The 21,641-nt window shown below is 38.4% G+C and overlaps 1 protein-coding gene across 1 annotated transcript in view; it reads right to left on the bottom strand.

Moving 5' to 3' along the window:
- Positions 1 to 529: 529 nt before the first annotated feature.
- The window catches only part of LOC140228980 (uncharacterized), a 39,122-nt gene continuing 18,010 nt past the window's right edge, over positions 530 to 21,641 (bottom strand). The window contains exons 2-13 of the mRNA XM_072309238.1: positions 11,774 to 12,257; positions 10,358 to 10,543; positions 9,548 to 9,627; positions 8,989 to 9,052; positions 8,403 to 8,525; positions 7,876 to 8,073; positions 7,286 to 7,414; positions 6,366 to 6,728; positions 5,163 to 5,285; positions 2,649 to 2,762; positions 1,675 to 1,746; positions 530 to 556 (exon numbers count right to left, since the gene is read on the bottom strand). Coding sequence (XP_072165339.1) covers positions 530 to 556; positions 1,675 to 1,746; positions 2,649 to 2,762; positions 5,163 to 5,285; positions 6,366 to 6,728; positions 7,286 to 7,414; positions 7,876 to 8,073; positions 8,403 to 8,525; positions 8,989 to 9,052; positions 9,548 to 9,627; positions 10,358 to 10,543; positions 11,774 to 12,256 — 1,962 coding nt within the window. The 5' untranslated portion in view covers position 12,257. The remainder of the gene's footprint in view (positions 557 to 1,674; positions 1,747 to 2,648; positions 2,763 to 5,162; positions 5,286 to 6,365; positions 6,729 to 7,285; positions 7,415 to 7,875; positions 8,074 to 8,402; positions 8,526 to 8,988; positions 9,053 to 9,547; positions 9,628 to 10,357; positions 10,544 to 11,773; positions 12,258 to 21,641) is intronic.

The following is a 21,641-nucleotide window of genomic DNA, read 5'->3' as shown; positions in this document are numbered from 1 at the left end:
CGGTTAAAAAAGCTTCTGAATAACGTTACGTGCACATAACATATCAATGAAATTAAGATCTTACAATATAGTTTTATGCTGCAGGCCTGTACATCAATTGTATACAGATCATGAATACCGCAATTTTGTAAAGAGGGTCTAATTTACCGCTGTCATAAAACCGTATGTTTTAAGATAACATATAGCAGGAACTTTGAGGGTATCAGATGCGATAAAGTATCACGTATCTTTGCAAGAGGCACGTAAATTCTTTCGTACACATAGTCACTTTTTGCCAGCATTACCATTTTACCATCTGCCACTATATAAGTGTTAGCGAGAAAGAAAACGGCATGGAAGTGCCATAAAGGATCTCTATTTTTGCGTGTATGTCCCTTTACTCGTGGTGATGGGCGCAAAAGGCCCACATCGTCATCCTGCTGCTGATCACGTGGTATGTCGAGGTCTCGAGATTGGTCAATCCGCAGAAACAGCCCGTAAGAGGGCAGTTTAAACGGACGGGGGCTGTCTATTAGTTGTGGATTCACTTCTAATATGCCTCCTCGTACAATCGTTCCTGCGGGAAACGTGGGAAATGAGCGCAGATACAAAATGTCAGAGTACATGCAGCATGATGCATTCACCAATTGCACTGTATTGTATTGTATAATTATATTGTATTGCATTGTGTTGTATTGTATTGTATTGTATTGTATTGTATTGTATTGTATTGTATTGTATTGTAATGTAATTATATTGTATTGTATTGTATTGTATTGTATTGTATTGTATTGTATTGTATTGTATTGTATTGTATTGTATTGTATTGTATTGTATTGTGTTGTGTTGTATTGTATTGTACTGTATTGTATTGTATTGTGTTGTATTGTATTGTATTGTATTGTACTGTATTGTATTGTATTGCACTGTATTGCATTGTATTAATTTTCCGTCATGAAGAGATATGAAAACAAAGATATTTCATATAAAGATAGACCTTCAACGCAGGGATAACCCTACTTGGGACTGTTATCGTAGCAGAGCTGTTTTACAGAGGGATCCCTTTCATGAGAAATATCGACAAATGGTATAACAGCTACATAAGACGAAACTACAGACATTCAGAGCAATAAGACTGGAATATAATAATCATTCAGAAGCGAATCAGCGACGACGTGTATGCTGCAGAGGAAGAAATGTGATTTGCACTGACGTGTTGTCGTCAATTAATGTTTTGCCGGCGGAATGAGCAGGCGCATTTGCATTATAACTGGTGACTGGCAAAAGACCCATCTCTTATCAATGGGTTTTTATGTTCGTTTCAAAGATGTCACATATTGAACATCATCCTGTCTTCTTTCTACCTAAAGGAAGATAAATTTACACACACAAACTCATACGCTTTGTGATATGTTATATATAATTTTATACAGAGATGGAGAGAGGAGGATACGCATGGATTTTTTTTTTCGCAGAGTGTAAATATACGAATGTTTGTTTCTTTCTTGTACTGATCATATAGACATGAGCATGTTGTTATTCCTCGCTGGTTGCGTATATTTTCAAAAACACGAATGTCAAATTTCACATAATTCTTTGTACATTCTGTTGAGAAAAAAAAAATGAAAATAGAGTTTAAATTGAATTAAACTAAATATTTGTTTTATAAAATACTAAAAGCGAAGATTATCTCACTGCAAGCCAGTCGATGTCCTGGTAGTCATCGAGCGCTCTCCCATGGCCTGTGCGTCTCTTAGGATCCTGCTTCTGCATGGTATCAATGGTAAAACGAAAAATGTCTAATTACCAAACGCGTATTTTTTTAGAAAGTGGCTGGAGAAGATGAGATACAATGCACATTTAACGAATCAGATGAATACATTACATCGTTACATACGATATAAGCTGATCTCCAGAGGCTTTCTTCCTCAACGCACCAGTTAACGACGCAGGAAGTGAATGTCAAAATGGTCGACGAGTGAATATTATGTTAGATGTTTGGCAGGTTAAATAGAATGATTACTGTCATATTCTAGATGTCTCCTTTATCATTGATAGCATAAAAGAGAAACATCGTAACACTGGAATTTTCAAGTTTATAGGCAAATGAATACATACTGATAACACTATGTATTAGTGATTTGCTGAAAATGGGTCTAGCACTCCGTCAAGGGCAAAGCAAAAAGCATAAAATAAATTGTAAGGATTGAATTCTTGTATAGAGCTGTTTCTATTGCAACTGATAGACAAATTGCCCTTCATCGACGTAAATATACATCAATTATTCAATGTTTCAGTAGTAGTCATGACTAAAAGAAAAAAAAAAAGATCATGAGCATCATACTCTAATTGGACGGGAACCAACGACATCCTGATTACTGAACAGGCGTCGTATCCACTCACTAAAGAACACCAAACTTTCGCATGCAACAGCCAGGCCTGGTTCTCATTCATTATTGCAGCGGGTAGGACGTATATGTGTCCATGATTTTTTTAATCATTGCTACTACTAAAACACTGAATAAAATAGTGTCTATTTTACGTCGGAGAAGGGCAATTTGTCAATCAGATGCCAATGGGGATACACAAGAAAGTAAGAGAAGCGTTATACTTTCACGCATAATGCCATCGCTTGTAGCTGTAAGATGCAAAGCAAGGTAATGGCTTACCTCATCTCGCAAGTGCATTTCTTCTTCATCGATAAGGTCGTTGAAATCCAGTCTGTCGTTTCTGTAGCGACGCCGAGTGGCTGTCTGCAGTTGGTTCGCCTTCTCATCCCGTTGCTGAAAGAAAGAAAAAAAAAGAATCGGCATCAACAAAAGAGAACCTTACCTCTTCCGTGTCGAAAGGAAACTGTCTTATTATTATTATTTCTTCTTTTTTTTTTTACGGATTCAGGAAGTAATCTACTTCCAAAGAAAACCAAAACCCGGAAAAAAAAACCCCGAAGTTTGGATTGAGTGAAAGCAGGAAGATAAGATTTTACAGCTTTGTTTATATAAGACTCAACAAACTGGATTTTTTTCTTTGCTGCTCTCATTTACCTCTGTATTGTATATCCACATCTGAAAGTCATTTACTTTTTATCTACGTGCGTTTGTGTGTGTAAGTGTGTATGTGTATCTGTGTGTGTGTGCGTGTGTATGTGTGTGCGTGTGTATGTGTGTGTGCGTGTGTGTGTGTGTGTGTGTGTGTGTGTGTTTAGAGTGTATGTGTGTGCATCTTAGTGTTTTATGCCATAATTCAAAGCACACGGTATACAGAATAACAGGGGCGCTAATATTTTATCACTTGGTTCAAGTTATACTATTGTACACCATGTAATAGCAAACCATGCACCCGATACTCATTTCTTAGTGATGCAATAATTTTTACACTTTTGATTTGGTCAATGATAAATAAGTGATTGATATTTTTATTTATGTTGATTGTTGCCGTTTAAGTATGTATTCTTTACACCGTGAGTTAAACATCATTTTCTCACAGTTTTATACATGAATATTATATGTATGTGTGTATATGATCATTATGTATTGTTTTCATGCAATAATGACTTTTTGTACTTTTGCACTTTTATATTTTATTGTATATACAGCTGTACCACTCCGCCATTCAGCCACTTGGCTGCCATGGCAGTATTGTGAATAAACCCAGATTGAATGAATGTATGAAAAAGGAACATTAGTAAAACACATCAGAGAAAGTTTGAGGAAATCTGACAATCGATGCAAAGTTATGAATTCTTAAAGTTTTGGTGTTGGAACCACTACATCAGGAGACGACTAGAGTTCATGACGGCATGGGTGGACAACAATGTAAAGAAAATATAAATAAAATTCAACATGCCTTCACTTTTCTAGCGTAATGAAAGAGCACTTGACTAACCGCTTTCAGAAAGCAGGGGGAATTACTACTACCCTTAACATATGTCAGTATCAAGCTTATGGAATGTGTAATTTTCATGAAAAAATGAATGTTTGTGGAATTCTCTCTATATTTTCTTTATATTATTGTCCACACATGACGTCCTAACCTCTAGTAGTCTCCTCATCCAGCGCCAAAACTCCAACAATTCCAACACCAAAACTTTAAACTTTCATAACTTTTGCATTGATTGTCTGATTTTCCTCAAACTTTTACTGATGACATTGTGTTTCACTAATGTTGCTGTCATGCTTTCACTGAATCCACATTGCTCTTTGGGTTTTGGTCTCCTTTAACATTAAGAGGAAATGGTTTTATAGTTTGTTTGTTTGTGAATCATTCCTGTTTTCTCCTTTTCCTTATTATCTACAGATCTGTAAATCATTTATATATCGATACTTCTCTTTATGTGTATAGATAATTATCAACTAATCTACTTATTTTAAGTATGTTTATACATGAACTAACGTTATTCATCTTTCTGAGTAATGATAAATGCTCCAGCACAATGTCTGTAATCAGAATAAAAAGTGGAAACAACTTAATATAAAACTAGTGTACAATGGAGATATATACGAGCATTCCAATTTATAAAACAGTTATTATTAACGTCACAAACAAATGCAAAGAACACATCATAAGGTAATGACACAAAAATATGGCATATTTGTGAAAAACAACGAAATTGATTTAAAAACGCATCTCTATGCGATTATTATGTTTAGTATAATAATACACAAAGGATTCATTAAACGCATCCTGCGCAGATTATTTTGAGTTTGAACGCAACATGGTTACGCGCCATATTCAAACATTTTAATGTAAGTTCATCATCAGATAAAAGAAAGCAAAACCTTTTTGAGTGGTGATTAATTACTCCATTTGTTATTCATAGCGAGAGTTATTCTGGAAGTTATGATTAATATCCCATATTTTCTTATTATTTTCTGTTTATTTATTTTTTCTTTGGTCATATCATTCACTTGAGATGTGACGTTGATTATGAGATTCTCACTGCCTGAACGCATGAAATCCTTCAAGTAAATCTCTATATATCTCTCCAATATTTTGCCCTTACAAGAAGCAGAAGTATATAAAAAAAAAAATGACTTACAGAGATAGCTTTGCTGAGCAAGTCGTCAATCGCAAGAGTTACGAACTAACTTTGTAAAATCCAAAGATGCTGATTTCGAGCAGCCACAATCCTTTGCAAGGATTTGGTTATCAGCCTTTATAGCTGATAACCAAATATCTTATACCTTCTGGACATCTTTGAGCTTGATCTTAGCCTTTTTCAGCTCCTCCCTCAGCGCGCCGACCTGGCCGACAGCCATCTCACGGTCCCGTCGCTCCTGATTGAAGTCGTTTCGAAAGATTTCCATCTAGAGGAATTCATTTTGACAGAATAAAGGGAGGGAAAGTTATTGTTTAATACACTGTTCCCTGTACACTGTCATATATTTCCAAATTTTTTTAATGATCGCATTGCTCCTGAGACTCACAGAAAGTTATTTTTTTTTTTGTTATCTAAATATATATATAATTATATATATATATATATATATATATATATATATATATATATATACGTGTGTGTGTGTGTGTGTGTGTTCAGATTTGCTGAAGTGAACGGTGTGGATTTATGACAGATGAACTGTAATCGAACGACTGCTGGTTTTATTGATTCAGTTATATAGCTATTGGCTGATCCACTCATAACTCACAATCTCTCCACGTAGTAATTATTAAATTCATCCAACTTATGTTATCGTTCTGTCGTTTATGCTCATTTGCCGTTGGATTTAAACTAGGTGAGCTGAAATAACATGTGGGAGCATTGAGACCATCATTAGACCGCTTGCATGTTGTAATTACTGAAATATCTCTGCTGTGCATATCCAGGCTCTATTCTTAATCAAACAATATCTCTGCCCCAATTCCAAAGTATAATACATTGACCCGCGTATAGTCACAACAGGGCCTATCGTATGCAATACAACTGCTGATCGGGACGTGGGATTCCCCAGGCAATGGAAAGCCCAGTTAAACCATTCCATTACACGGGAACCTGGTGGCATGTGAATTAAGTTTATGAGAATTTCAGAATTTCGTATGGAACGGAAAGGAAACGACCCCGCCATTCTTCTCAATGTTTACGTGGAGTAAACAATGATACAAAATAAACGACAATACAGTCAACAAGCCTGGAGACATAGTCTATATGCGCACTATAGACTTACTCAAACAATTCTATAAAAGCGGGGAAAATGCGCTGGGGATTTCAGATATATATATATATATATATATATATATAGAGAGAGAGAGAGAGAGAGAGAGAGAGATTTTTATCTTAAATAAATAATATAGACTTATGTAGTATGAATTCCAATAATAAAGAGGTGTACAGTCCAAATCGAATGATAACAAATTTCACATTCTTGTTTGTTAGGCGGAAAGCTCACTTGTTCTTTGCACAGTTGAACCTGTTCCTTGAGTTCAGTCTTGGTCAAACTCTTGGTGCCCCCATTGGGATTGGGGTTGACAGGTGATCGAGGGGGTGTGTTTCGCACCTCGGGCACCTCATCGTACTCGTTCTCGTAAAGATAACGCGATGCAGAAGGCATCTGTTTTTTCTTGTCCCTTGGTCCCCTTGGCTCGATTGGGAATTCACGGACGACTATTAGCACATCTTCTTCAGAATCGGATGATTTCTTAACCCGCGTTGCAGCGCGCGTCGTGTCTCGAATATCGGCTTTTTGCTGAGTAGCTCCATCAGGTTTCTTGGCTTTGGAGGAAGACTTGGATCTCCCAGAAGTCCCAAGAACCTAGATGAACGTAACCAGTGGCAGTTATTGAATGTAATTATCGACATTCTCCGTAAGAGACATTGAAATGCATTGACGAGCTCTGAAATGCCATTGATCTTCTGTTGAAAAACGAAATAACTGTAACTGAATTAACTTTGATTAACTTGAAAAGACATTAACTGAAGTGAGTGAACTGTGCGTAGAATTCGACGGTCAGGGGGTTTAGGTGTGTGTGTGTGTGTGTGTGTGTGCTTGTTTGTTTGTTTTTTCGCCGTAAAAATACAAGTAATGATGATACAATACCATTGGAATAAAAAGCTGAAGAGAAACGGATGGATTGCCCTACTGATTAGATTAGGTTTCTCATGACGGAAAAATGGCAGATAATATTTATAAGCATCGTTCTGAAAGCATTCTTTTTTTGTGTGTGACGTGTGATGTATGTCCTTTGTTGTGTTAGGCATTGAAGTGCATCAGTAGTAGTATGCTCTATAGGTTGAGAGCAACAGAAGTAGCAGAACGCAGAAATATACACATTTTTTTTTTTTTTTTTTTTTTTTTTTTTTTTTTTTTACCTCGTTGAGACGCTTGATCTCAGCGTCTTTCTCCTTCGCCTCGACTGCCAAGTCCTTCAGTCGTGTTTTTATCTCTTCGTACTTCTGCAAAATGCCATCCCGTTCTCTTCTGTACCGGGCCGCATCGGTCTGTTTGCATGCGAGGAGAAAGGTAGTTGTCACGTCTCTTAATTGCAATATTCACATCCTTACAACGGACTATCAGGGTCCACGCACAAAACGCAGAAGAAATGTTAATATGGCGGGGATGACAACAGTGATAAGGCATAAAGGAAAGATACTGACCAAACGGTGCTGACGACGCGAGACGAAGCCTTTAGTTTCTGATGAATGTTATACTTTGCTGTAGAAAGACAAGTGTTTGTCTTGTTTACACTGATTTTACGGCAGGTATATAGGGTAGTGAACATGAAGGTGATTATAGTTTGGTTTGATTGCTGTTCCTTTACTTGTTTGTTTGTTTGTTTGTTTTTTCTCCACAGCAAAATAACTAACACTCACGCAAAGGATAGATAATATTATCGTTCAACAAAATCGAGGAATTTTGGGAAGCAACTTGGATATAATTGAAAAGGAAACGCGTTCGCTACCTTGGCCTGGTCTTTCTCGGCGCCGGCGTGGAGCAGAATGCGGTCGTACTCCTTAAACTTGTCGTCCACTTTTCTCTCCAGGGCTTGGCGCTTCTCGTCAGCAGCTGCGAGCTGGGCGTCCTTCTTCTTTAGCTCGATCTCATGACGGGTGGACTGCTGTGAGCAGTACTTCTCCCAAGACATATTCACCTGATGAAGCTATGATATGAAATACATAATTAGTAGACGTTGCAGAGATATTTGCATTATTGCCTAGGAGCATTATTGCAGATAACCACAATGTGTCGGTTTACACACCTATCTTTCAAATTCTTGGTAACGGGATTGTAATATACTGTAACAACGTTGAAGAGAGTTTCCTGCTAAAATGTCCTAAACAACCTTGTTTCTTTGATCCCTAAATGGTCTGAACATCAGTTGTTTTTCTATTCGTGTTTATATAATATTATTCTGTATGCACTTGGATTGAAATCACTCACTTTTAATCTTGAATGTGTCCCACAATGCTTTATGGTAGAGTGACTTACCTCTTGGATCTGGTATCTCTGCTTCTTCAACTTTCCCTTCAGAGCTGCCATGTCATCAGCAATCTCGGCTCCTTGGTTGAGGGTGGGACTTGGGGTGGCTGGAGGATCGTCATCTTTCATCTTCTGTTGTGGGAGATAGTATAGTTTTCATTGTTCACTAGCTACTGACGCTGCTTCTGTATTGTAGTTCCTACATGTCAGATACCGTAGCTAAACAGATATGGTTATAAATCCCGCTCAAATATGGTTGTCTGATTATTAATTATCTTTCCTCCAAGGATGATATTCAACTTTCTTCGTTGTGACATAAAGAAAAATCTTCCTGTGCCTATGAACAACATGATTGAAATATGTGGTACGATACAAAAATAGTAGGCTGCCTATCATATTCAGTTAAAGTGCTCTTCAAAATTGGTCAAATCTATACCTGCAGACACAACGTCTACTCAAGTATATAGTGTACAAGTAGATGATTGTGTCCTTCACGTAATACAATGTTGTATGCGATCAAAGGGCAATCGTGGCGAGAAAGCAACGTACATGCCCTAAAATTGAAAGTGATGTTGTGCAGTGGTTCCAACAATACCGTTTGTTTCACGTCGTTGGTGATCAGGACTGTTGTTCCGGTCGACACCATTTCCAGTTTCTTTCTGTAAAGGGAGAACATTATGGGTCATATGGATTTCAGATCATAACCATCACAAAGAAATACATGAAATACATTTACAGGAAACACCTCCGATTTGGATCAAATGATTCATTTTTTTTTTCTTGTTCTTTCACAAGTCATGTGACCTGCTTGATAATGTTGGATCCTTCTTCGACATGGGTTAAGGTAACTCAGTACAGAGATAAGAATCTCACAACTCAGGAACCTTTATATCAGTAACGGTGCCAACGCATAATGAATAGAGAATCAACACGATATATCACACACCTGATTATGTACATACATATGTCGCTGCTGTACATGCAAAGATCGCGAGGCATCCTCGGGAGTATAATAGCCAGGGAGGTGTCCACCTCCCTGGTATAGCCTAACATATCCTCGCAAATACATCATAACGACACGCACTCTGTCCAGGGAGGTACCACCTCCCTGCTCTGTCTCGTCACGTACAGTAACCTTTGTCCGTTACTCTTACCTATCACGTCCGGCGAGAGAAAGGCGATGAACCTCTTTCTGAAGATTCCTGATCTGAAGCAGGAGTTCTTTTTTCTTTTTCTGCAGTAGATGAGTGAATCGTACTCTGACATTTATTTCTGACATTGTCAAAACTCATAGTACAGAATTGTGAAGCGCATAAATCTACAGCTCAAAAGTTTTTCCTGCATAAAAAGATGAAACTTATTTAGAGCCAAACAAGGTTGAACTTATATGTTTGGTTACAAAGGTTCACAGTAAATCAGACATTCAAACCGTTTAATGTCCTCAAATTTTCTACAAAGTATTTTTTCAGTCTCCATAGGCAACATATTCGATTTTAATGTCATCCAAACAAAGATAGTGTAAGTTCAGCATTTTTTCCTCTCGAAAATATGATAGCTTCATGTTTGAACAACAGAATTTGCAGTCCCGCCTCTCTAATCATTGTAACTTGTCATTGACAGCGATGAATTTCTGTCCGACTTCAAGAGTCCCATGTTCTGCGTGTATGTGTGTGTGTGTGTGTGTGTGTGTGTGTGTGTGTGTGTGTGTGTGTGTTTAATTCGCTTTGATTTGGTTTGGTTTTTCTGTAATTGACGGGGAGGGTTAACACTATTTCCTCAATTGCACTTCGTTTAATTACCACGGACAAACGCATTCGAAATGTTTCTACTTTCGGCATTCTGTCTCGGAGGGTGTAAAAACATCGTTCTACGGCCATGCACCATAACTACTTCTATGGTACTTCTACGATGTTCGAACCCGTCTACGACATTGTGTGGAACACGTGATGTTGATCTAGTAATACCTGTGCGGCAGTCAATTCATCCTCAAGGTAAAGAACGTGAGGGAGTAAGACGTCCATGACTGCCATCAGATCGACAAAAGCCCAACTCCTTCCCTTGGACATGGCTTCCAGCGCAGTTTCGACTCCCACAACGAGTTCAGATAGTTCCATGTTCTCGTATTGCTTAGCCAACTCTTCCTTTGCCATCTAGAAGAGAATTATTTGGGGGCAAAATACTAATTTCTATCTTCAACATTGTTTTCAGAGACTTCACTACTGTATCTTGTCGACAAGTTGAAAGACTAACGAAGTAGCGTTAGTGTTATATGCACATGTCATATCGCTTCCAGTATAGAACCTTCAGCGATTTTTGTATGAGAGGTTTCGCTTAAACGCACGATTTGATGTCTTTGTCACGTCATCCTACCTGATGTTTCTCTGCATCAACTGATCACGAACTCTTACATTCTATTAAATGTCACATTTGTATTTATAATAGCTGCACTTTAACGACCTAAGTTTAAGATGCCAAAGTAGCTGTATTGATTTCCAACTCGATAACTTTTTTTTTGAAATCATGTAAAGATTTAATTGAACACACCCTGATGCTACATTGTCAAGTCTCTCCCTATGAAAAAAATTTGTCTGAACATTGCTGAAAGAGACTGAAATTTTATAAGGACTTAGGAGACTACCGTTAAAAATGTGGCGTGGGCTGTCAATTTGCACAACTTCATCCTGAACATACTGACATAAGCAAATGAACAATTACATAGACAACATTAAAGGACAGGTTCACCTTCATATACATGTGGATTAAGTGAATGCGGCAACATTATTAGAACACATTGTTGAAAGTTTGGGGAAAATCGGACAATCTGTTCAAAAGTTATGCATTTTTTTAGATTATCTGTGCAGTCACTTTTGTATGAGAAGACTACCACAGTGTATGATGTCACATATACGTACAACGATATAAGGAAAATATAAAGAAAATTTCACAAAATTATTTCCTTTTGAAAAAAGTGTACATTTCCTCAACCTGTCACTGATGTATATTAAGGGTAATATCATTCCCCCTGCCTTCTGAAAGAGGCAAGTCCTTTAAGTGTAACTTCATGTATAGTATGTTGGACAATTGCTGATTTTCGGCACATATTATTTCGAAAAATATTTCCGTCGATTTATCATTTGCAGTTTTAGTTTCAGCATTTATTTGTATCTGTTCTTAAAGTCTGAACATTCCGAACAAACAAACAATGTGACAGAGTACCAAAGTGACGATGCCACAGTCTATCGTTATAGATTGGGTTGGAACCAGGTACGCGCATAAACACTCATGCCACGTGAGGTTGTTAAGAACCAGTTTCCATGGCAATGAATGGCTGTGACATCACACTTTGGTACTCTGTGATAGTGTCTTCTGGTCACTATTACCCCTTCTTTCTCTTCTCCGTGAACCCGACTTCCATTTTTCTCTGACGGTGACTTTGTCTTTATTCGAGTCTTCGTTCCCTCTTCTTCCCGTTGGTAACCAGGCACCTGATCATCTTGGGAGGCTCCCGTCTTCCCCGCGGCGGAAGATTCGTCATCAACATCTCCGACAGCATTCTCGGGAAGATCTCCATTGCTTTTCTCGGACATCCTACCACCATTGGAATCAGCCGGTGAAGCCCTTGACATCGCTTTCCCAGACATAGCATTCCCGTCATTTCTGCCATTCTGCTCAGACGTAATCTTACCTATTTTGACGTCTTCATCGACGTTCTTCTCCGGCGCTGCCTGTGGCGAAGAGGCATGATCAAGGTATTCATCTGAGAAGTCGGCGGCCTTGGCGTTCGGAGGTCTGACAATCTGTAAACTGCCATCGTTCAGGGAGTCAATGGATTCCGCTGCAGAGCCCTTTTTCAAGTCGGTCATTCTATAACTGATGACAGAAAATTAATCGAAATGGAATTAATAGCCTTGTAAACCAGCACTTAGCTGTACTCATTTAGTATAGCATTTAAATTTGTTGTTGTCATGACACTTTTGATACATTTATGAAGAAAAACACAAGTACACACACTCATTTGCACGATGTTTCTCATTATTTGCTTGTTGTGGTTGACTTGGTCGCGCGACATACTGTTTTGGCTCAAGACACTTATAATTATTTTGACGATGAACCATGCCGGAAATGATATGTCTCCAGAAAATTGTCTCCATATGCAACTTTGTTTCTGAGAAAAAGATATACGCAAACAATAGCTGACCTAAATTCAAACTTTGGCTTGAGCTAAATCTACCCTCCACACTCCCTCATCACAAATTCATATAGTAATGATTGGTTTCGAAAAGTTGTGATCCTAACGTCAAAGGTACAGATGATACTGAGATACGAACTGTGAATTCTTTCAGATTGGTAAAGACCACAAACGTAAACATGTTTCGAAACACGTAGAGTATCTGACCAGCAAGCCAATGAGTTTGCGAACTATAGTAATACGTATATTGTGTGGAGGATGTGGTCGGATGGACGACCCATCTCAGTATCCTGACACTAAATGTAAATCGTTACATGACTTCGAACAAGACGTAAATCTTACGTTCTAAAACCATGTATTGTGTCATCCAACGAAAATAATGACATCTTATGCTGAAGAACAGGGATCACATGCCTAAGTATAACAGTAAAACAATTTCTATTGTGAGCCGTAGTTGTTTCTCTGGTCATATTATACATTATTACATATCAGCTGTGCCATTTCCATGTAAATATATTTAATTGTAATGCTTGCCTGATTGAATGAAGATGGTGATATTGATAATAATAATGATAATAGCAAAATGTTGTTTTTCTCTCACTCAGTTGGTAAAGTTATGATAGGAATATTAACGAAAAAACCACAAGAGCCACATAGATATTGTCTTCTTTGATGTAAGTTTGGCTTTTTTGTTTTCACAATGGCCAAGGCATTCACAATGATTATTCTACCAACTTTGCATATACCGTGAAATTTTGTGTCATGTTTATATACACTGCGGTGAAAGAGGAAAGCACACAATCAGAATAATACAAAGGGATGAAGGAATAACTTAGTTGCAAGCATATATATATATATATATATATATATATATATACATATATATATATATATGTGTGTGTGTGTGTGTATGTATATGATCTATGATACGTAATATATAATATATATAGAGAGAGAATATATTCAAGAATCAAAACTATACACATCTACTAAAGATGCCCAAAAGTAATTGTTTTTCTGGAAACAAGCGATCATCCATGTGATAATAGAATAGCCAGCACTTTCGATATAATATTTAGTGAAACGGAGAAAAATAAAACCGGCTTTTGCGAACCTCAGATTGATTGTGCTAAGAAGAAACAGAAACACAGGTATATATAAAATGCAATGCTCTACATTAGTTGTGGCTCGTTGGTCCGGGACCACAATCTAATTATAGATGTCATGAATACATTGTTTTCATGCATTTTTCTCATTCAGCATGTTCAGAATAGGTGAGGATTACTTGCGGCTTAGTGCTTGATAACTGTAGGTATTTCAGCTAATTGTGCTGACCAGGGTTTGCCAGATCGGTTTTCGATCTGGTCTTTATGGCCGAATTCAGTCTATATTTTGCGGTCAAATTCGGCCAAGCTAGTTTCTCTTGGCAGAATTTAACCGTTAGATGCTATCTATCCAATAACAGAAAAGGTCATCATGAGTATGTGATGTCATAGAAAAATCATGTTTACGCTTCAATTCATTGTTTATTTTCTTACGTGACATTTGAAGCACTTTACCATACCCGTCTATTTTTACGTTATCATGGTTTATTTTCTCATTTTGATGTTTCATTTTAATGATTTCATTCTCGTTATATATATTTTTTTATTTATATTTATTCATTTTTGAGGGCGGGGGGGGGGGGGGCATCCTCCATATATTCGAGCCTTGACATAATCAGAAACTGAAGCAATTATTGCTTTTTACCGAGTAATAGTCATTATCATGAATTATATGATTTGGTAGTACACGTATCACATATATACATGTTTATTATTAGATACCCTTCACTTTGTTTTTATGAAAATGGTATCGAAGAGGCATTTTGACATTTAAAAAAGAGTGCCTTAAACCCGTGAGTGTGGAAGTCATGCTTATCATTCGGTATTCAGATGATTTATGAGATTTTAAGTATTCTAAACTTTAATGACGATTCATAAAGAATTAATGAATCACATCAGAAGTAGATATGATACCATTTGATTATGATAATGATTTTTATGTAACAAAAAACAATGATTGTATAAGATTATACGTAAGAAAATCAAAATAATTGAACATCACGAGAGAAGCGATTAACTGTAAGTATCTATAAAAAAAATAAAAATCAGTGATTTCGATTTGATTGAAGTTTCAACACTATAACAGTGTGTTAAGAACGTCACGTACGCATAGCATCCCATCCTTTCCTGAGAACGTCTGCCAACTCCTGCACAGTTTGAGGGATAGCGTCTCTGTCTTTGATGTCTCGGCCCGATAGGCGATCCCATTCATGCTCTATAGGGTTCATACCGGCGAGCAAGATAGCCATAGCAACTGTCTGCCGCGGGGAATTTCACAGCGGCCATGTGCGACCAAGCATTGTCGTCTTTCAGTCGGAAATCCCGTCCATACGTACTCATCTTGCATGTGGAAGACAGCACGGTTCTCAAAGACATCCCGGTATGCGACGGTGTTGAAGTTTCCTACCGGAACCACCAGTGGCGTTTTCCACCAGAATGAATGCCAGCTCAGATCATCACTGAGCCGCTACCAACGATGCAGCGGCTTTCATCCGTGAAGACAACATGTCGCCAGTGTCAAGTCCGAACCATTCTGTGCTATTTAGCCCAGCAACGAAGAGCAACAAATAATCCATGGACATTAAGTCAACCGCCGAGCAATCCCGGTGAACGGTTGACCGAGAAACGGTGACGCCATGATGTCCCCTCCACAAGCAACGAAGGTGATTGGTCGGCATTTTCGGTTTCTTCTGCAGAGATTCAACTTCTTGCTATCATCTCCAGGCGCGGTGGAGCACCCCAATAAGCTAGTTCGTAATTAGCTCATGGGCACGTTGGTACAAATGACCTTTCTTTTTTCTCGGTTGGTTAGGCACTTCAATCGTTTTCAAAGAGACATTATTGGTACCGGTAAGCTTGCCCGACGTAATAGGCCTAATTCATGGAATTCGTGTTCAAACAATGAATGAACTTGCATAGACCAGGTGACCGGAATGGTCCGTCAATCAACCGGCGGGGAAGCATCCATTTCATTGTTTTTCATTGAACGCATTAAAAAACTGTTTTATTCTTATTGCCAAATACACTGTACCAGGTTTGCTGTCAGGTGGACGTACTGGCAAGCAACATTTACCAGGATTGCATGAATAATCATTGTATATGACAGATGCTTATCTCAGTGAATTTAAAAACCAACTTGCCTCTTGGTACAAATGACCTTTTTCTGCTCATGCGCAAAGTGGAACTACGAACTGGCTTATTATCTCGCAGAAATCCATCGGCAGCCGAGCCTCATTTGCATAAAGTAAACAACATGTACTCGTGTAGTTGAGAAAAAGTAAACAACTTCTCAAGGTAATAACAATTTAAGGAAACCTATTTTCGGATTAAAATTGAGTGAGTTTGAATCTGAAAACATGTCCGAATATGCACATATAACATATTAAAGGATTTGACAATGATAAAATGTGAAATTTTAGCGAAAACCTGGCGAGCAAAATTACCAAAAATATGCCTCGAAAATCATCCTAAAATTCACGAAGTGTGATTGCGGAACCAAAGCGCCATTCGAACAAAGTACATCGAAATTTATTTATCTGCTTGCATTTTAAATGTCATACCGTAATATTCCCGGCCATGGTTGTGTCGGGAAAAAACAGAAGGTGATGTAAAAAATGACACGAACGCAAAGCGTGCAGGTCGGTCCCATGTATATATAATCGCGTGACTGTATGTCACAGCACACACAAAGCTTTGCTGCATGCAGCGTGCGCGGCAGCAGCTCAGCAGTCACCGCCGTGCGACACTCAGCAAAACTGACTGCGTCACATGCAAACCAACAATGAGCACGAAATCCTGAATCTCACGTACCACGCATGCCCAATATTACGGGAAAAGAAATGACGTCATTTTCAATCGTTTCGCTGACTACAATTTTCTATTCCAAACCCTGTAGAAACAAGTTGATTTCTCAAAAAGTACAAGTGGAACCAAGCGAAAACTTTCACCATATATGGATTGAGGCCTGATAAACTTATGTTGCCAATTTCGGACACACTGGAGCCCGGCCATAGTCCAGTCGGAAAAAAACAGAGAGCATGTTTTGCGAGAGGTGAATTTCAAAACGCTTTAATATCTCAAGTTCTAGTGCAGCAAATAATTTTTTCATCAAAAGGAAGGTTTTTAAAAAATAGTGTGGGAAGTTTGAGTTTACTAGCGGCACGCATAGCGGCACAAGGAGAAGGTAAAGATTTGACTTTTTCATGCACACAGTTTCGGGCAGCCGTGGATGCCCGTTGGAAATTCAAATAGAACGGGGCGATAATGAGATGCAAATTGGGTTGCTCCACCGCGCCTGTCTCGTCATGTGGTTAAGATTGGATGTCCTGAAGGTTTCCGTGACATTACCATTCCACGTCTCACCTTGACGTTTCAGGATCTTACAAACTCTACTCTGTAATGTTCCTTAGACATTCTTGATATTACTCTGGTTGTAGCTAGCCCCAGCTAAGATTTGTGCAACATAAAGGAGAATGTCAGTCTCCTTTCTATTTCGAAAATCTACCAAAATTCGCCGAACAAGCCTGATATTTGTGACGTCACAGAATGGACTCAGCAAGCAAAAGCATACTACGTCCTATAGACAATTTAGAGGTTCAAAGGTCACTGAAGGTGTAACTGATTTTCTTGGTGAGCGTTTTATTGGTATTTAGCCGAGATAAATGCTATACCAATGCAAAGTGAATCTTAGTCTACCGTAAGTTGAGTTATGCATTAATTCAGCCGCACTGCAGCGAGGGGTGGTTTGTTGGTCATTCACATTCAGCATTGTTAGACGAGCTTTTCAAATTCGAAAATGCGATGGCCCTTGCACTCTAAAATCGTAATGCCTTTCCAGTGATGGTTTCTAAGCAGGGCACTGGTACAGCAGCGTTCAGTGCCACCTTTTTCATTCCAAGAATATCACAAATAGCGTAATTCGAAGTAATTCAACCTCTTTTTCAGTAACAATGAATGCATTTATGATTGGTGATTTACTTGTGACACGTCGTCTGCTGCTGTTAGATTGGTCCATTTTTATGACGTCAGTAAAACCTTCACCGAATTTTCCCGAATTCATTCGAAGTGCTGGTATTACCGCAAACATTGAACGAAATTTCTCTTTGCTCTTGTTGCATTCCCCGTTGTGAAATGAATAAAAGTCTTACATTTTGTCCTTTCCAAGATTCTAGCAGAAACACAGCATTTAAATTTTCTTTGAATGTTAACTTTAAGGGCATTTTTTTTTTTTTTTTTTGGATAAAGCATGCAGAAATTCCGAAGACATTACAGGACCGTTCTATTACGTCGAGTTGGCGCCACAGACGCAATCCATGTGTCAACTGGCGAACAGCTTCGAGTCATGTGTACACGTTGTCTATCAAGCAATTAGAGATCAGAGGTATGGCGCAATAGGCAAACCCTCTAACGAGCTACTTTGAAATATTGCAGGAAACGTATAGCCACTTTTTACCCTCAGATGTAACGTCCTTAATCTGTAAATCATCAAAACTGCCAAAATAAAGATCTTAAGAAGACAATTCTTTATGTTTTCTTTTTATGCTTAATCATGGAATAGATTTGAAAACACTCTCTTTTTCAGATTTACCTATTTTTGCTTGTATTATTAGTTGGCCAGTACTTTCTCTTTGTCCGTGATATCCCGGAGTGATATCAAGCACAGTCGTCATACCGTGTCTAACTGATTTGATAGTTTACACTCAGGCATATGTAGCTCGTCCTTCTCCTCTCCTTCATTCCCATATTAGAGACGAAATAACTGAAGAGATGAATCAGGGATTTACATTAAATGACATTACTGTGGTGTAAGATATTACTTCTATGGCGAACGAGACTTAAAGTCACAAATGATGTTAGCACAAACGACACGCGCAGATAAGACCATATACCCGAGATGTCTAACGTAGGATATACAGTTCATATAGGCTGTAACGATTTCTCTACATTCATTGCCATATACATTCACTTCAATCAACTACATTTCCCTCATTCACTTGCAATACATTTACATACATTCACTTAATAGGAAAATTCAGATAATACGAAATATCTATATGTCTACACGCTTTGAAGTTTCTTACCGGTGTTCAGAGCTCGTTTCAAATACGTTTCACGTCTTCACATCTGTACGATAGACTGTCAAATTGTGTTTTTTTTTTCTTTTGTTTGTTTGGCTTGAGATGTGGGAAATTCCATGAACAAAGATCGCTCTTGAAAAACGACAACAACGACAACATTATGTAGCAACTCGGGATTCCCAGACATATTTTTCTGCTTAGGCCTAATGCCTCTTTAAATTTGATATTAAAACTGACCCTTGAAGCTTGTGGTCCACCGCGGGTCATGTGTGTTAAGGTGGTGAAAGAAGGAAACGCTACAATTCTCGTTCACCTTGAGAATGCAAATTTGATTAGATTTGATTTGTTTGTTTTGATGGTTTCTGTATTATTATAATACGTGAAAAAAAAAAACCTCAAAACAAAACCAAAATTAGCTTTATGTGATCGCCCGGAATACAATATTTATTCATTTATTCATTATTCATAATGAGATGAGCTGGAGATATAACGTGAAGCAAACGGAAGTGTCACAAACCCGGGGCCACAAAGCAAAGTGACGTGCTAGTCATGCTAGTAGCTCTCGTATCAGATATAAGTTTGCGGGTTCGAAGTGCGACTTGCTTTATAAAAGAAGAAGAGGAGTAAGGAAGAAGGGAGTGCATACTACTTCTTTTTGAATATGGATAGGATGGACTCCAGCCATTTTAAACTGTAATTTTTATATGTTTTAACGGAAATAAATACCTACCTACCGACCTACCTACCTACCTAAGGAATTTATCCCACTTGTATATAGTCCACCCAGACGACATGTGCATGCTCTCTAAGCATTGTTTTTAAGGTCCCCATTCCACATGACGGAGACGCTTGAGAGACCACTGAGAGTCCTAAAATTAGTAAGATACCATCATCAGTCTCTAAAACCAGATAAAACAGTGTCTATGTGGAATGGCTCTAAACCCCCTCGAAAGACTTTTGAGAGACAAAACAAAAAACCCAAATTTTTCCAACAAATTCATCAAGAGTTCTTTGCAGGACCTTGAAAATTGTCGAACATTCACCACTGCAAAAAGTCCAATGTTAAATATAAAACACCGAGCTGGTGTTATATTTCCGGTGCTCATTTGTGGTGTTAGATTAACACCTCCGGGTGTCACTTCAAAATTTAAAATTGTTTTTGGAATAGTTTCTTTAATAGTTATTGTTCTTCTTGCTAATTTTGCACTTCAGCAAGACGATCAAGAGCTACAGTGTCAAATCAGCACTACGAAGCGCCAAGTGAACACTTTCGAACGGCTTGTGCCGAAAGGGTGGGTTGGGTGGTGGCGCGTCGCGTTAATGGGAACACCACCCTTCGTCCAAAGCCCCCCCGGTTTTGCCGAAAGGGTGCGTTGGGAGCGTTGGATCGCGTCGCGTTGACTGGAACCCCACCCTTCGTCCAAATCCCCCCCCCCCCCCGGTTTTGCCGAAAGGGTGCGTTGGTACTTTTTCTCTTTTTCTCATGTAACCCTATAAAGCCCAAGCTATTTTGATGTTATTTTTTGATGTTTCATCGTCACATTTGGCACATGGGTAGAGCAACTCATAGTCTACATGACCACATACTTGATTTTTTTCATGGTGACACATAGAGGGCGCTATTTACCACAATATAAAGAAATACATAGGAAATATGCTAAAAACATGATTTTTCTGTATAATTTCTTTATCCCCAGTATGTCTTATCATAGACCAATATTTTTCATATTTGCCACAAATGATCTGCAAGTCAAAGCTCATTAGTTTTTATGGTTGAAATTTCTCAAGGTCACTACATGGGGGCGCTATTCATAACAAAATAAAGAAATACATTATGAGACCTGTGATGTATTGTTAGGGATAGGTACATGCATAGTTATCATATTTCATAGTCCAATAATATCGGAATTTTAAGTTTGCAGATTGATAATGTGATAAACAAATGATATTAGAGGTATAACTTGGGTGGAGGAATCAAAATGACACAAAATAGAATGGCAATCTTTGGAAAATACTGTTATTTTCAAGTATCTCTACTATAGCTACTGTTTTATGGCATTGTCACGGAAAAACAAAGGAAATAATAGGAAAAACATTTCAGGGCGATAATTACTTCACATTTTGCTCCTTCAGCAAATTTCAGCCAACAAACGCCCATTTTATACATTATAATATGGTTAATTGGAATTGGAACAGAAAAATATGCAAAATCTGACTGACATGGTTGTCAGTTTTATTGTTGCCATGGCAACCAGCAATATCAAATATAGCTAAACTATATATCAAAATGTTGGAAATAAGATTTTTGGAAAAGTCACCAAATTTGGTTAAAACTGGATTAAGGGCGAAGGAGTGGCGAATGACAAACCTGGTAGGGGGCACAATGTGCCCCCCCCCCCCCTTGGGCTTTATAGGGTTAAAAGACGAGTTTTGTATTAAACAACAAATAGCAATTAGACCAAACAGTAATTGGACGAAATGATGACTAGACCAACTGGTATATATTAGACCAACTGATATTAAACAGTCTATTAGACCAACTGGCTGTAGACCAAGTTGTAATAGAGTGTAAACCGATCCGGACGATAGCCTCTTTGAAATGGTTGTTTGAAGGTTAAATATAAATTCAAAACGCGTCTTTTAATATTACATGAGAAAAAGTACCAACGCACCCTTTCGGCAAAACCGGGGGGGGGGGGGGGCTTTGGACGAAGGGTGGGGTTCCAGTCAACGCGACGCGACCCAACGCTCCCAACGCACCCTTTCGGCAAAACCGGGGGGGCTTTGGACGAAGGGTGGTGTTCCCATTAACGCGACGCGCCACCACCCAACCCACCCTTTCGGCACAAGCCACACTTTTGAACACTATCACAACATA

This window comes from Diadema setosum, chromosome 5 (assembly GCF_964275005.1).
Source record: "Diadema setosum chromosome 5, eeDiaSeto1, whole genome shotgun sequence".
NCBI lineage: Eukaryota > Metazoa > Echinodermata > Echinoidea > Diadematoida > Diadematidae > Diadema > Diadema setosum.
The sequence above is the reverse complement of the archived record's forward strand: the minus strand, read 5'-3'. Positions and strand labels throughout refer to the sequence as shown.